Source organism: Condylura cristata, unplaced genomic scaffold (assembly GCF_000260355.1).
Source record: "Condylura cristata isolate star-nosed mole 26May11 unplaced genomic scaffold, ConCri1.0 scaffold00001, whole genome shotgun sequence".
In the NCBI taxonomy this organism is placed as follows: Eukaryota; Metazoa; Chordata; class Mammalia; order Eulipotyphla; family Talpidae; genus Condylura; species Condylura cristata.
This window is the reverse complement of record NW_004567102.1, coordinates 4,002,731-4,019,944: the sequence shown is the minus strand read 5'-3', so window position 1 is coordinate 4,019,944 and position 17,214 is coordinate 4,002,731. Positions and strand designations below refer to the sequence as shown.

The 17,214-nt window shown below is 42.9% G+C and overlaps 2 protein-coding genes across 2 annotated transcripts in view; both read left to right on the top strand.

The window, feature by feature from the left end:
- Window positions 1-12,670, top strand: part of PXT1 (peroxisomal, testis specific 1) — a 22,679-nt gene extending 10,009 nt beyond the window's left edge. The window contains exons 2-3 of the mRNA XM_012721269.1: window positions 6,084-6,214; window positions 12,566-12,670. Coding sequence (XP_012576723.1) covers window positions 6,084-6,214; window positions 12,566-12,670 — 236 coding nt within the window. The remainder of the gene's footprint in view (window positions 1-6,083; window positions 6,215-12,565) is intronic.
- Window positions 12,671-15,640: 2,970 nt separating this feature from the next.
- ETV7 (ets variant 7) overlaps window positions 15,641-17,214 on the top strand; it is a 28,018-nt gene continuing 26,444 nt past the window's right edge. The window contains exon 1 of the mRNA XM_012720960.1: window positions 15,641-15,698. Within this exon, the coding sequence (XP_012576414.1) occupies window positions 15,693-15,698 (6 nt within the window). The 5' untranslated portion in view covers window positions 15,641-15,692. The remainder of the gene's footprint in view (window positions 15,699-17,214) is intronic.

The window sequence follows — 17,214 nt, the reverse complement described above, 5'->3', positions numbered from 1 at the left end:
CATCCATTGCTCCCCTCAGCAGTGTACTTTGTCAGTCGGCCTGTTCTGCTCCCCTCTCTGTCTCTGATGAAGCCTCTCACTGCTCCTGCACCTCTGGCCTGTACCCCAGCTCTGTACGCATAAATAAATAAATCTTTAAAAAAAGAAGTTCTAAATGCAACAGAAATGACAGCTGGCCAAAATCTCTCTTATGGGATTCTCATCATGCAAGAAAAATTTCTAAAATTTTCAGTATACAGAGGCTTATTTATTTTATAAAGGAGTTATTTTGTAACAAGAAAAACTTTGAAACTTCTTCCAACTTTCTCATCAGGCTACTTAAAATTTATATTTTCACAACTCTTTGTGGACATATTAATACTCTCACACTGTTCAGTATAAGAAGAGATATTTATTTCCTCTAGCTATTAAAAAGTCAATACTTGGAAAAGGATACAGTTATGCCTTTTTATTTCATTCATTTTAATGGTCTTGTCAAAAAAACCTCTCACTTCTTTTTTGCATGACCATGTAAAACTTTGATTTAATAGTTTCTTCCTTATGATCTTTTCATATTTCTTGTAAATGATGGGATAGCTAGTTGTATAAATGTCATGGGACAGTAGACTAACTTTTTTCCTTAACCAACAAATAATGTCATGTATAGGTCAAGTATCAGAACTCTCAATCATTTTGCTGTCAACTTTTATAAGGAACAGTTAAATGACCAAAATGAAAAACACAAGCCATTAGTATGAGGAACTTAATTTTTAAATTTCACTTTCAAGTCTGTCTTCAGGCCAATGTATAGCCAATAAAATCTTATCCACATTGTCAGCTCTGGACAATGGTATTTGGTATATTAATAATTATGAATATCTGTTGGATTACAAGGAAGAAAACCTTACTCCATTCATCCTCGAGAGCTATGGGATTTGGTGAGGGTGGTTATGAAAAGGAATTGAACTTCCTAGGCTAAGGCTCTTAGGCAGAACTTGTGTTCAGTAATTTTCTTTTTTGAATCTTGATTTCTTATGTCTGCTCAGTTTATTTCTCTCAGTTGGTTCTTCCACTCCTCCATTAAATGTTCCCTTCCTTCAACATTTTTGTTTGCCAATGACCTTCTTATTATCTTGGGCCAAAACAATTCTGCGCAATTCCTGGTCCTAACTCTTAACCGTAGTATCTGAGTCAACACTCAACAAAGGAAGAGCTCTTTTCCTTCCTGGGACCAGATTCTATGTACTTGATTAGCCAACAGACTCTTTCATTCCTGGGTGAGATATCCATCTCTGATCCAGTCAACTGGGGCCTGGGGTTAGAAAAGAATCTGATTGCTTGGCAGGGGGTGTGGGCAAGTGAGATAGTGATTCACAACTTGAATATAAAGACTGTGTGATATGTTTCAGGATTCTGAATCATCACCATTTCCTTCCCCCCCCCCACAGAGTTTTGTTCCATATACCATAGTTAACTGAGTACAATGCCCATTAGTATATTCTAGAAGGAAATTTCCAACAAGAGTGAAAAGATAGGAAATACCATTTTTACTGGTTCCACTTTGACTTGACTGCTTCTTCTCAATAATTTTTGTGATGAGCTCAAATTTTCTTTTTTCTCTTTCTAATCACCTCTGGGGCAGGGATCGAACTCATGCGGAAGTGGCTTTAGCTTCTTAGTGCTGTGCTTTAACCCACTGCGCCACCAGGGAGGGCTCTGCATTTAGAACTTTTTTTTTTTAAAGATTTATTTATTTATACATACAGAACTGGGGTACCAGGCCAGAGGTGCAGGGGTGATGAGAAAGAGAAAAAAGAAAATTTGAGCTCATCACAAAAATTATTCTTCTATTATTATTATCCTTCTATTCCTGTCTTCTCCCACCCCCATTTTCCGTATAGCATATAGATGGGTGGTACAATCACCTTTCCAGTCTCCTGAGCTGGAAGAGCAGGAGTTTCCACTTTCTTTACCGCATCCAGCCTATTCTGCTTCCCAATTGTTTACAGAATTTGTTCTTTCCACTCCACTCCTGCTGTTACTGCTTTACTGTTTGCTGAGCCAGACAGGTTTGGTTTTTAAATCCTGGCATTCACACTGACTTTCAATCATAGCAAGAAATTCAGCTCCTCTGAACCAATAGTCCTCACCCTTGGCTGCACATGGAACCATTTGGGGAGCTTAACAAATACTGATGCTTGGTCCAACTCCCAGGAGCCAAGATCACACAATGGAAAGGGGAAGGCCTCTTCAGTGCTTGGTGCTGGGAAACCTCAACAGCCACATGAAAAAATGAGACGAGGCCATTATTTAACACCATACACAAGTATTCACTCGCCATTGATGAGGCCTGCACACTGGCAGTTTTAAAAGCCTCCCCCAAGAGCTTCCAGGTAAAGCCCCAACTGAGGAGCACTGCTCTAAGCACAGCTTTCCAGTGCGCACTGCAAGGCAAGAACCCCATTGGGTCAGTGATGCGGAGTAGTCAGTGAAAAAATGAGTCGTGAGTTACTGTTGGGCAACTCCTTGTCATCCCTCCACAGCACTCTGTGGTAGCCACGAAACACATTTCCCACCTTGGTCTTGCCATGCTCCCCTCTGATCTGAGAGAACTAGCTAGAAAGCAAACAGACAATGACACTTCCTGCTTAAAACTCTTTGGCTGGTCTACTCCACTCGAAGACGTGCACACCTATTACCATACCTTCTGATTGTGCTCTTGCTTACTCTGTTAGCATTGTCTCTCTTTATTCACTGCCTTTCGACAATAGCTACTTAAGAGTTTTTGCACAAAACCTCTGTCTGTCACCCCTGGGCCTTTGCATGATCCTTTGTCTGGAATGTTACTTGCCATTCCTTAGTTTTTCTCCTCAAGTCTCACTCTTTTTTTTCTTTAACTCATTTATTCTTATTAATCTTGTATCCTTCAAGGCTCAACTTAGAAATCTTTGGGGTGCTTGCCTTGATTTCTCTACACAGACCTTACTCTTGCTATATAACATGTTGAATTGTAGTTTGTGTCTTTCTCCCATTACACACCCCTGTTTTTTACTTTTACACACATTTTATTGAGGTAATACTGGTTTATAACATTGCATACATTTGAGTTATACACTAGTATGATTCTACATCATGATCATGACTAAAAGTATGGTTTGTACCCCTCACGATAGAACTGGCATCTGTTACTGTTTTCACCCACGCCTCAACTCCCTTCTCTGGGAACCACCCATCTGTTCTCTGCAGCTAAGAGCTTGTCCCATTATCCTTTTTGAGGAAGGACTTACTCTCTTGATACAAAGCCTGAAATATAAAAATTCTTAACTTTTATTGAAATAAAGCAGGTTTAAAACATGTGAAACTGTATCTGTGAAGCCATGCTTGTATCTACTTTAATTTTTCCCTTTCCATGTTCCTGAAGTACTTGGGAATTGTCTCATCCCCTACTAGTAGAATGAAAGCAACCTAAGGACAAAACCTTGTCTTTATTCTTTAATATTTTCTCAAAGCATCCGGAAAATATCTCCTAATAGTTTTGCTTAAAAACACTCAGTTGTTGCTGAAAGAAACAAGGTTTGGAGAAACTCATTCAAGGATCATGGGTAAAAACCCTAAATGGAAAAATCTATTTTTAAAAAGCTATAAAAATCTACAGAACAGCATGGTATGGGAACAAAAGCAGTCACATAGACCAGTGAAATAGAACTGAAAGTCCAGAAATAACCCACTGCATATCTGGACAGTTAATTTTTGACAAAAGAGCCAAGCCCATACAATGGAGAAAGAAAAGCGTTTTCATCAAATGGTGCTGGGAAGTCAGGGCATCCATTTGAAAAAATAAATGAATTTAGACCATTATTTAACATCATACATAACCATTCACTCAAATTGGACTAAAGACTTGAAGACTAAGACCTGAAATCATAAAATACACAGAAGAATCTACAGGTCATATGCTCCTAGACATCAACTACAGAGTTGATGTCTTTAGAGTTTCAACTCAATGGCAAGAGAAACACAAACAAAAATAAATGGGACTACATCAAACTAAAAAACTTTAGTACAATGACAGAAACCACCACAAACCAAAAAGAAATCCTATTGACTGGAAGAAGATATTTGCTTGCCATACATTTGGCCAGAGCTTTATAATCAAACTATATAAAGAATTCATACAATATGATACCAAACAAACAACTCAATCAAAAAAATGGGCAAAATCATTGAATAGACACTTCTCCAGAAAAGATGTACAGCCACATAAAAAAATTATTTATTTATTTATGCATACAGAGCTGAGGTACAGGCCAGAGGTGCAGGGGCAGTGAGAGGACTCACCAGAGACAGAGTAGGGAACAGAACAAGCCGACTGACGTGCACTGCTGAGGGGAGCATTAGCGGGTCAGGACAGGTGGATCACCTCTGGGGCAGGGATCGAACTCAGGCTTTAGCTTCCTAGTGCTGTGCCTTAACCCACTGCACCACCAGGGAGGGCCTTCAGCTTCACTTATTAAGAAAATGCACATCAAAAGCTCTCAGACCTGTGTGAACGGTCTATATCAAAGTGTCTGGTAACTACATGTGTTGGTAAAGGTACCCCAATAAAGGAACTCTTTATTGGTAGGAATGTCGGTAGGAATCTTAAATTAGAACAATGTCTATGAAAAATGTTTTGGATATTCCTTCCAAAACTACACCTGGAAATACCATATGATCCAGCAATATGTCTCCTAGATATTTATCTGAAGCATATGAAAGCACCAGTTCTAAGATTTATGCACACCAGTCCTCATCACATTATATACAACAGCCAAAATGAGGAATCAATCTAAATTCTCATCAACGGATGACTGGATAAAGAAGTTGTGGTATATGTACTCAATGGATATCTATTACTCAGCTATTAAAAGAGAAGAAACCTTGCTTTTATGGCAACATGGGTGGAACTTGGGATGATGATACTGAGTCAGACACTGAAAGACAGCTATGGGATGGTTTCTCTTGCATGTGGAGTATAAATAATCAAAGCAAACAACCTAACCAGTCACAACAAAAACAATTGTTAGAATTCACTTAAAGTATAGAGGTTACCAGAGGGGTAGTAGTTGGGGATGGTGGGGTGGCTAGAGGACGTTGTGGGAGTTCATAAGAGCTCTGGTGTTGGGTGAGTGGAGCTGTACTTCTGGAATTTATATAGTTTTGTGAATCAATGTAATTTAATAAAATAAATTAAAAAATATATATATATATAAAGATCTAGACTTGCTGTCTAATGCAATAACTATGAATATATTTGCACACTGAGCACTTCCAATATAATTACTGCAACTGAGGAACTGAAGGTTAAGTTTTATTTAATATTAATTAAAGCTTACAAACGATACTTAATTGTTGGAACACAATTATGAATATGTTTTCTACGTATATTTGCATCTACTTCTTTTACTGTAAACTTCATGAAATCTAACTCCAGATCAACATTTTCCAGTGAAACGGTAGCACCTGAATGGAGATGTGTTATGAATATTAAAATAAACACTAATAAAAAGGAAACAAAATATATCATTAAATGTTTTATATTGCTTATATATTATAATGACTATATATTATGAAAATTAATTTTATCTTATCTTACCACTAGGAAGTTAAAAAAAAAACATGAAATCAAGTTGTGTTTCTGTTGGGCAGAACTGACACACTCCAATATCAAAGGGTTTACCTTATTTTTTTTAAAAGATGTATTTATTTATGTATACAAGAACTGGGGTACAGGCTAGAAGTGTGGGGAGTTAGAGGATTCACCAGAGACAAAATGGGGAGCAGAACAGGCAGATCTACTGAAACACACTCCTGACGAGACAGGAGAGGTCTGTTGTGCTCCCTGGCCAGGAATTGAACTCGTGCAGCAGTGGCTGCGGAGCTTCACAGTGCTGCAATTTAACCCACTGTGCCACCAGGGAGGGTCCCAATACTTTACTTTTTAATAATCATTCTGGTGATGGAATTCCATCCCTCCCCATGTCTAAAATAATTAGTGACCAATGATGTGTGATTTACAGATAATTAATGAAGTTACCTCTCTAAACACTTTTCTGTCAATGCAGATCACAATCCACCTACTCAGCCCAAGGAGAATAATAATGGCCAGAACCATCACCAGGAGGAAATAATCCACAAGTTAGCCACGCAGCTGAGAAGCGTTGGAGATAGCATCGATCATAGGATGGTACAAGAGGTGAGATTTCAGTTTCCCTGGCAAAAGCCTGTCAGGTAGAGGAAAGAGCAAAAAGAACAAGGACTGCTGGGTAGCCAGGATATCTAGAAGTTACCATGTTTAATAATGTTTAGATTAACAAACTTTAGGTCTAAAAATTGTGAACCTCAGTCAAAGCTAGTATTTGCTCTCACTCTTGTTACTCTAACTGTGGCCCATAGACTAATATGGCATCGCTTGACAGCTGGTCAAATGTGCAAAAGCTCAGGTCTGGGTTTACGAGGCTGGAATCAGAATCTATCTTTTTTTTCATGTTTTATTATTTTTTAAAATAATATAATAGTTTATGTTTACATCATTTTGTGCCTTTTTCCATCTCAATTGTAATCCCTGTGGGTTTCCCATCACCAAGTCACTCGTGTGCCATCACCATAGTCCCGTGCACTTCCCTCCCCCCACTGTTTTTGATCCCATTCTCCACTCCACCCCCACAAAATGTCTCTGGTATATGGCTGTTCATTATTCTTATTTTCTCTCCTGGTCCTTTATACTCCTGCTATGAGTGAGACCATCCGGTATTTTTCCTTTTCTTTCTGGCTTATTTCACTAAGCATGATCCCTACCAGCTCCATCCATGTTGCTGCAAAAGGCATGTGTTTATTATTTTGGTTGCTGAGTAATAGTCCACTATGCAGAATCTACCTTTTTACACACACCTCAGTACATTGGTGTGCACATTAAAATGTAAGAAACTTTCGGCCCTCCCTGGTGGCTCAGCGGGTTAAAGCACTGTACTATGAAGATTAAGCCAGTTCCTCATGAGTTCGATCCCTGCCTGCCCCGGAGGAGATCCACATGGCATGGCAGACCTCTCCTTTTTAAAGATTTATTTATTTATACAGAACTAGGGTACAGGCCAGAGATGCGGAGGGTGAGAGGATTCACCAGAGACAGAGGAGGGAGCAGAACAGGCAGATTGACAAAGTACACTGCTGAGGGGAGCAACGGGTGGGCAGGAGAGGTCTGCCCTGCCATGTGGATGGATCTCCTCCGGGGCAGGCGGGGATCGAACTCATGCGGAAGTGGCTTAAGCTTCTCAGTGCTGTGCTTTAACCCGCTGCGCCACCACGGAGGGCCCTAAATAAATAAATCTTAAAAAAAAAATGTAAGAAACTTTCTTCCACATCTTCAAACTGGGAAGCTTGTTAGAATCAGCCGTGGAGTTTTGAGAATACAGATGTCCAGGGTCCCATCTAGAAAAATTCTGATTTAATTGACATAAGGTGAGGCCTGGACATCAGGCACTTTAACAGCTCCCCAGGTAAATCAGAGAAGAGAACTTCTATCTCAGATTGTGGTTATCCTCCTTAAGCCAACCCAAAGGTCGTGGTCTAACCCTACTATTTGCCAAGCTTCAGAGCAGACAGCACAGATGATGAGACAAATCACATGGAACTCCTAGAAGAAGGGAGACAGCCAGGAAAACAGAGGACCGGTAGACAGTCTAGTCAAAAATGAAGGCTTCCAGCAGCATGAGGGGACCCAGCGCTGGAGAATGCCTCTGGGTGGGTGAACAGGGAAGACCTCTCTGGGGAGGTGATATTTGAGAAAATGGAAGTGAGGGAGCTAGTCATAGGGATACCTGGACTGAGGGAATAGCATGTGTAGGCCCTTGTGGCAGGACCAGGCTTAAGGTAGAGCTGGGAGGTCAGGACAGCCGGAGTGCAGTGAGGTCTGGGAGTTGGTCTCCGTCTTGGGTGGAAGGTAGGTGTCTGGGTTTCACCTGAAGCATAGGGAAGCTTTGGAGAGGGAGGGCTGGAGAATGCTACGAGATTATGTGCATCTAAAGTGGAGATGCCTGCTAGCTGTGGGGGCACAAGGGAAAAGCAGTCCAGAGGGGACCCTAGAAGCCAGAGGCAATGGAGGTGGTGAGGAGCGATCACATTCAGTTTTGAAGGTAGAGATTGCAGAGTTGACTGATGGACTGAATATGGGGAGTGAGAGGAAAAGAATGGAAAATTTGACTGATTTTGTCGTGAGTCTCCAAATGGATGGTAGTGCCATTTGCTGAGATGGGGAGAACTGGGCAGCCCAGGTTTGGGGGAAATGTAGATTTCCATGGGAGGCATTTAACTTTGATGTTCCTATTAGACATAGAGATTGTGAAGCCATGTAGTTTTATAAACCAGGCTGGAGTTCAGGGGAGACATGGAGGCTTAAGATAAGGATTTGGATTATAAAGTGTCACTTTCTCTGCAGGCTCACAGGATTAATCCCATCCTAGCTCCCCATCTAATCCACCTGACAGATCAACTACAGTTATGGAGCAGTAACTAGTACTCATCGAGGGTTGGCTACTGGTTGGGAACAACCTAAGTATTTGACTTATGTTTGTTAATTCTTACAACCACCAGGGAAGCTGGGACTATTGCTGGTGTCACTTTCCAAAGGAGAAAGTTGATGTTTAGAGAAGTTAAGTAACTCAGTATCCTAGGTTGCCCACACCGCTCCCTAATACTGCTCAGTACTGGCGGTCTCCAGGTGCAACCTCCTGCTTCCTGCTTTCTCTAATATCTGGACCCAAGAGCATGAAGCCCAGATAGAGGTGGGGGTGTTTGTTTTTTGCATCTATAAGTTGTCTTGATCGGGTCCTGTGCAGAGAAGACCTTACTTGTGCAGAGAAGACCTTACTTGAAAGCCTGACCCTCTGGTCAGAATGGAAACCATCTCAATATGACATCAGGAGCTTAACATCCAGGAAGACATACTTACATATGGGTTCTGCACTCATGGTGTAAGAGGTTAGAAATGTGCCAGGTACCAAGCCACTTATTTACTATGTGACCTCACATAAATTACTTAATCTCCCTGTGTCTAATCTGGAGGAATTTATCCTGTTTACTTATTATTAACATAGAGATAATAACAGTGCCTGCCTTAGAAGGTGGTTGTGTAAATTAAACAAGGTCATCTATGTAGATCACTTAAAACAGGGCTGGACCCACAGAAAATGATGAATACTTGTTTTCTAAATGGAAAAAAAAAGTTTTTTTTGCCTCTACCCTTTGTATATTTGCTGTGCATCATTTTCCATAGCATCCTCATGATATTTACCATCTACCTTCTACACTACGCCTTTTTTGCAGAAGTCTTCACCGAGTGAGTCTACTTTTAAATTCTAGGAAAATCCTAAATTTGTTTTTCCTGCTTCTTGATCATTGCTTTCCCCCCACCTTCCCTCACCCCAACCCTCTCCCCTGGAGAGGAGATCCTGAATTAGGAAAAATCACAAGTACTTATTTTTTACTTTTGATTTAATCTGTCAAGAGGTTACTGTTTTTTATAACTGCCTTTTCCATTTTTACCTCTTTCCCCCCTCTTTCCATAACCTTTTTAAAAATTTAATATAATAGTTTATTTTTACATCATTTTGTGCCTTTTCCCGTCTCAGTTGTAATCCCCGTGGGCTTCCCATCACCAAATCACCTGTGTGTCATCACCATAGTCCAGTGCACTTCCCTCCCCCACCCCATTTTTGATCCCATGCCCATCTTTCCATAACCTTTTAAGTTGTAATTCTTTTTAAACCTTAAACTTAACCTCTGCTGCTTAATAAGTAGACTCTGAATTGTCTCCGTTTTTCTTTCATTTAAAAAATAACTACTGAGAAATAAAATTCACAGCACATTGTAGTCGTGTACAGTGTACCCATTTCAAGTGTTTAACATATTAATAGAGTTGTATAAATATCATTGACCTTTTAGGACACTTTATCACCCCAGAAAGATACCCCGAAGGCAATTGTAGTCATTTCTTATTTCCTCCCACTTTTCCTTCCAGCCTCACCAACCTACTTTCTGCCTCTAGACCTGCCTATTCTGAACATTTCCTAGAAGTGGAATGGCACATTTTGTGTCTAGCTCCTTTCACTTAGCTTAATGCTTTTTCAAGATTTACCCACATTGCATATCAATATTCCCTTTCTTTTTTAATTGCTGGCATATGCGTGTGTGTGTGTGTGTGTGTGTGTGTGTGTATCAACCATAATCACATCCTCAATTGATGGACATTTGGGCTGTTTTCACTTTTTGTCTTTTATGAATAATGATGCCATGAACATTTGTATACAAGTTTTGTGTAGACATGTTTTCCATTCTTTTGGGCATATACCCAGAAGGGGAAGTGCTGGGTCACATTCCAATTCTTTTTACCATCTTGAGGGACTTCAAGCTGTTTTCCACAGCAGCATTTACATGTTGCTCACCTGCAGTGACCAGGTACTGGTTTTTCCTCATGCTTGGCAATACTTGCTGACGGGTCTTTTTGATTATAGCCACGGTAGTGGGTGTGAAAGTGTTTCACTGTGGTTTTAATTTACATTTCCCTGGTGGCTGATGTTGGGCATCTTTGTTGGGCTCAGCTGTCATTTGTATATCCCTTTGGAGAAATGTCTATCCAGATCTTTCAACCATTTAAAAAAACTGGGTTATTGTCTTTTTATTATTGAGTCAGAGTTCTTTATATATTCTAGATGTGAGTTCCTTGTCATATGCAATATTTGCAAAGCTTTTCTTCCATTCTATATGTTTTTTCACTTTCTTGATGATTATTGAGGCACAAAAGTTTTTACTTTTGTTAGTTTACTTATTTTTTCTATTGTTGTTTATGTTTTTGGTGTCATATCTGTTCCAAAATCATGAAAATTTACACCTATATTTATTAAAAGTTATATGTAAAGTTATATATATATATATAATATGTAGTTTTAGCTTTTAAATTTAGGTCTTTGGACCATTTGGAATTTTTAAATATATTTTTATATATGGTATGAGTTTAAAAATCCATCTTTATTCTTTTGTTTATGGTGTCAATTGTTTCACCACCATTTGTTGGAAAGACTTTTCTTTCATCATTGAATTATTTGGCATCTTTGTTGATGAAAATCAATTGAATATAAATGAGGGGACTTATTTCTGGACTGTCAGGTCAATTGCTACCCTTATGCCATATTTTACAAAACTGGCTTTGACCTAGACTTTGAAAGATAACCTTGTCCTATACCTCAAAATTGCATCATAGAACACAGCACATTTAACAATAATTAAAAATTATTATTAAAAATAATTAAAAATTATAGCTGAGGTTCAGAGGGATTAGGTAACCTATCTAAGGTCACACAGCAAATAATTGCAGAACTGGAATTTTTCTCCTGAGTTCAGCCAGGGCCCAGTGCTGAGCAGAGGAGGGACTTTTTAATAGTCTCCTGAGGCAGCTGTATTGGAAACAGCTTGCAGGAGGAGGGATGGGGGCTGGGAGAGCCACTTGTATTTGACTTCTGCCCCACCCTGGTGCTCCCATGCTGGCAGTGGTGTTTACTTACTGCCCACGAATTCGCTGTCATGCTCATCTCCAGTCTCTTCTTCATCCACCCAGGCAGCCCTATTCTCAACACTAAAGTCAATTTCCTTGCTTCTTTGAAAAGACCAATAAAGTGCCCTAGGAAGCCAGGGGAGGAGAGTAGCATTGGGGAGTGCCTTTGAAGAATATACTGGTTTGCTGGGTGAGATGGGAAAAGGCCTGGTGGAGAAGTTCACGAGGCAGTCACTGTGTAGGAGATAGATGATGGAACAGACCGAGAGGGCCTCCTTGGCTCGCACAGTTCATAAAGCAGCCCTAGATGCTGTTTCTGGCACTGGATGAATTATATATATATACACACACACATATTTTAAATATTTATTTATTTGTACATACAGAACTGGGGGACAGGCCAGAGGTGCAAGGGTGGTGAGAGGATTCACCAGAGACAGAGTGGGGAATAGAACAGGCCGACTGACGAAGTACACTGCTGAGGGGAGCAGCTGGTGGGTCAGGAGAGGTCTGCCCGCCATGTGGTCACCTCCAGGGCAGGCGGGGATCAAACTCATGCGGAAGTGGCTTTAGCTTCTAAGTGCTGCGCTTTAACCCACTGCACCACCAGGGAGGGCCTGTTTGTTTGTTTTTTTAAGCAAATCACATAATCCAAAGTCAGAAATTCACTATTGTTATAATTCATCTGGCCCTCCCTGATGGGCAGCAGGTTAAAGCGCAGCACTGAGAATCTAAAGCCGCTTCCGCATGAGTTCGATTCCCGCCTGCCCTGGAGGTGACCACATGGCGCTGCAGACCTCTCCTGACCCACCCGCTGCTCCCCTCAGCAGTGTACTTCGTCGATCTGCCTGTTCTGCTCCCCACTCTGTCTCTGGTGAAGCCTCTCACCGCCCCTGAGCCTCTGGCCTGTACCCCAGTTCTGTATGCACAAATAAATAAATCTTTAAAAAACAAACAAACAAACAAACAAACAAACCGCTCTTTCTCTCTCCTCTTAAACAGGATCTTCAACAGGAAGTCAGAGATGCACTGGCTCATTTTGCCTTACTTTTCTTTGGAGGAATGGATGCCTTGCTGCGCTTTCTCTGGAATAACCATTTGATGTAAATGGAAGGCAAACATGGAATTGTTTTCCCTCTACCCTCTGAGAAACATGAATCCCACTGGAACAGGTGGGAAGAGGACCCTTTCCGAGCTCCTCTTCTTCCCCATCACTGATGGCTTGTGGCTGGTGTGTTAGGGAACTCTGACCTCATTGGCAATGGGGTGTCTGTGACTGCCTTACAGTGGAGCCCAAGGAGACTTGGGAACCCAGGAGGCCAGGCAGAGAAGACCAGCGCTACGGATGGCCCAGTGCTCCTTGTAAGGAAGCCTTGAGCATTTTCTTCATGAGTGAAAAGGAGTTCAAGAAATGGGCGCTTTTCCCTGGACCTCTCCTGGGCATCAGACCCTGCCAATAGGTGGCCCTGCTCTTGTTCTGGGCTCTGATCTGCTGAGCCCTGTTCTTCTCCTTTTACCTCTCTACCTCGTTTGCCCTCTCCCCACTTTTACAAGTGTTAGAAATGTTGAGAAAGTTTGTTGTTATAAATTATAAGTTTCACATATGCATTTTGAGTTCTTTGTAGGAAAAGTGTCACTTAAAAAAACTAACGATTTACAAAATGAAATAAATATTGTTGTTTTATTGAGCATGAAATACCTGTGCATACTTCTTTTTTGAAGGAGAGATTCTACTTATTCCTGCTCTTATTTGTTCACAGTTAGGCAGACTTTGATCGTATGCTGCTACACGTTCCCATTTTTTTAGTCTATCTCAGACATATCTGTTTATTTCCATCCTCACATAAGTTTTGACTTGCTTGCATGGAAAAGTTGGTTTATTTTTTATTCTTCTTTTGCATGGGTTATTTTTTATATGGTTCAAAAATTAAAAACAATATGTAAAATGGTTTACAGTGTAAACCCGTGCTCTTAGTCTCTATCCTGAATCTCTTACATATCCTTCCAGAGTTTCTTTGCACAAATTAACAACTTACATCCCCCACCCTTCAGCTCCCACACCCCCCACCTTCACACACACAAAAGCAGTGTACCTTTTTGCTTAGATAATTATCAGGCATTGTTCTAGGTGTCTTACAGATGTTCACTCATTTACTCTTCATGTCGACTGCATGAGACAGGTATTATTATTATTAGCTCTATTTTACTATTAAGTGCTGCTAACCCACTGAGGGGCACGCTGACTTTCACCTGAACCTAGGAGAACGTAGGCGACTCAGAGCCTTGAGAGAATGAAGCAGGAGCCTAGGGTCTGCAGTCTGGAATCTGTTTATTAGGACTGCCCATGGGTATATATAGGGTCTGTATGTGCAGGGAAAAACAGGAAATGTGCCCGATGCAGGGGGTGGGGTGCATGTTTGCTCCGGACCTGGAGCTTCTTGCAGTTTCTGCTAAAGACAAGGTAGTGGGCTGCAGCTGTTTGCAGGACAGAGTGCACTGTGCTAGGCTGGCTTATTTGTGGGCCTTACTGGGGAGTGTGCTCACCCATGCACAACATTAGATAGGGCGAACAGGTGCACTTGAGGTCCTGTCCAGTGAGCCACAATTAAGGAAACAGGGTAGTTAATAGAAGATGCCTCAGGACACACAGACAGGGCCACAGAGCCAGGGTCCCAAGCCAGACAGGCTGGTCTCAGGCTACAAGATATAGTTGCTATGCTGTCTGCCTTCCAGCAGTCTGCAGGACCCACAGTGAGGCCACCAGACACTGTATCCCTCTGCTAAATGGACACCATTATCTATTTCATCAGCTCCTTTTAAAAGGATGCCTGAGTTGTTTCAAATCATTTGATATTATAAGTCATGCTGAAGTAAATAACCATGGACCATTGATATGTGCAGGAATATTTGCTGATAGGTTTCTGGCTTTGGGGGTGCTGGTAAATGAAATATAGGTGCTTTAGTCATTTGCCAGATGCTGGCCTCCTGCAGCCAGTGCTTGCTCCCCTGCACCCTCCAGTGGCTGCCTGTTCCTTTCAGGCTCACCAGCAGACTGTATCTTTAAACTTTTAAATGTTGACCAAATGAATGGGTGAAGAAAGAAATGGCATCTCAGAAAAACTTTTTATTCAAAACAATTTTTAATTTAATGTGTATTACACCGATTGACTTAAAATCGCACATCTTTTGCAATGAGTGAATCTGTGCATTTTTGGCTATTCATCTCCTTTGCTTTTTTTCTAGTGGCTCTCTGGGCTTATTACTGATTTCTAGGAACCTCTGCTACCTAGTGCTAAGCACAGTTTACAACAGCATCTGCATCCCAGATGTTGGGCAGAAGTTGTTTCTGCTGCTTACAAATCAGTCTCCCTGGGCTCTGCCTCAAGGTAGAGGTACTCACAGGAGGGCAAGTGGGCGCTCAGAGCAGCCAGAGGCCTGGGAAGAGGACCCCTGGGGTTCTCCAGTCCCAGTCAGGAAGGACACCCTGCCACTCTGACGGGGCCTCTAGGGTCAGGGGCCCCGGGGCCTCCATCAGGTCAAAGGGTAGGTCAAACGTCGTAGGTTGGGGCCAGGAAGGTCACTCACCCCCTAAGGGAAGGGCCTGGTGCAGAAGTCAGCCTGGGCAGCCCCTCCCCTCCACCCGTGGAGACTCACTGGGCGATGTGAAGGTGGAGAGCCAGGCACCAGGCTCCCCAGATGGCGCAGAATCCTACCTTCATCCCTTTGGGACCCAGGGCCGGGCTGCCTGAGAGACAACCGGGCTGGAGGATGCCAGCGGGACTAAAGGCTTCCTGGGCGGCTAGCGGGCGGGGCCCGGGGTCTCGGCTCCCTGGGACCTCCCGAGAGCCCGGCGCGGCGGGAGTGGAAGCCGGATCCCGCTCTTTCGTTTTCGTTTCCGGGAAGGATAGCGATTACCGAGCGCGCCCCGCGCGCCTGCTCGCCAGGGGACCGAGCGCACGCTATCAGAGCTTCTCGAGAGCGATTTCCTCCCGCGGGACCTTCCACTTTACCCGGCCATTAAGGGTTTGGGGAAGAAGGGCTAGCTCCAGCGCTGGCCAAAGGCCCGGCAGCCTCAGCCCGAGAAGCACTCCCGGCAGCAAGCCAGGTGACTCCTTCACCTCCACCTGTAATGCAGGTAAGAACCTGCCCACTGCATCGCGCTGGGAGCATGCGGAGCCATCTGCTCCCTCATCCCTTCTCCACCAGCTCAATTTTCATACCCATTTCATCATACCTTTTTCCTCTCTGGAGTCTCACCTTCTAACGCATCCCCAAACCTCATCATCCATCCATCGCTGCCCTTCCACACCAGCCCTTTACTTCTGCTCTCCACTCTCCAAGCCCTCCCAGATATACTGCTTCCTCGTGCCTCCTCAACACCCCTCATCAGCCTGACCTGAAGGCCCTGGAGAGCTTGTATGTGCCAGGCCCTGGCACCTGGTGAACTGGACCACCTTGCAAGCCACCCCTGCCCCCAAGCTGTGGCTTTCCATTGAACAAATTTCCCTAGGAGAGGCAGTCACACTCTCCCTTCCCACCTGCAGGGCCTTTTTCCATCCCCCTCTATCCAAGATCCATATCCGTGTTTTCAGACCCCTCCATACCCTTCTTGCTGAGCCCAGACCCTGCTCAGCAGCCCCTGAGCAGAGCTTCCCCAGGCAGTCTCAGTCTCACCCCTGGAATTCCCCATTCCTCATGCTTGGAAGATGGTGGTGGAGTCAAGGAGCTTCCTACAGGTCCTAACAAGTTGTGAGCCATGAGTCCCTTTCTCTGGCTGGACAAGTCCTGGCTGCCAGATAGCACCTTTTGAGGTTGGGGTACTTGGGAAGTAACAGCACCTGAGGACCGGGGAGCTGGGGGCTGGCTAGAAATGAAGTGGGAACTACCCCAGGAGGCTTTAGGGCAGCAAAGCCTTCTGGAACTTGCTTAGTCGGCACCAGAGCCACAGTCTTTCACTGCAGATTGCCTCTTCAGACACCAAGAGATGAATGTAGCTCTCTTGAAGATCCTAGAATGAGAAAATGACTTCCTGGGATTGGTTTCACTTTTACTTTTTACAATGTGGCAGCCTGTGACTGGTCATGAGCTCCAGGATCCTCTTGTTCTGCAAAGACCTTCTCACACTTTTTTCATCTGCCCTTCCTGGTGGATGAGTCAAATCCTTGTAAAAAGGCAAATGACTGTAAAATTGTAAAGAGATCAGCTTCTCTTGGTGGGAACTTAAGGTTCAGGATTTTTATTTTCTTGTTCTCTTTTGAAAAAAGCATTTATTTGTTCATTTCTTGATTTCTAATTTAAGTCCTTTTTGTCCTGACTCCTCAAGAGCCCCTTATCCTCTCCCCCAGGTTCCCCAGAGTCTGCCAGGCCCTCACCTTACACATTAAGTCTTGCAGCGGACCCTTTTGGTGGGGTTAGGCACATTCTTGAAAAGCTTGAATCAGAGAGATGAAGTTTTTATTTATATATTTTTAAAAAAGATTTATTTAATTATCTATACAGAACTGGGGTATAGGCCAGAGGGGTGGGGATGGTGAGAGGATTCACCCGAGACAGGGTGGGGAGCAGAGCAGGCAGATCGAAGAAGTACACTGCTGAGGGGAGCAGCGGGCTGGTCAGGAGAGGTCTGCCACGCCATGTGGTCACCTCCGGGG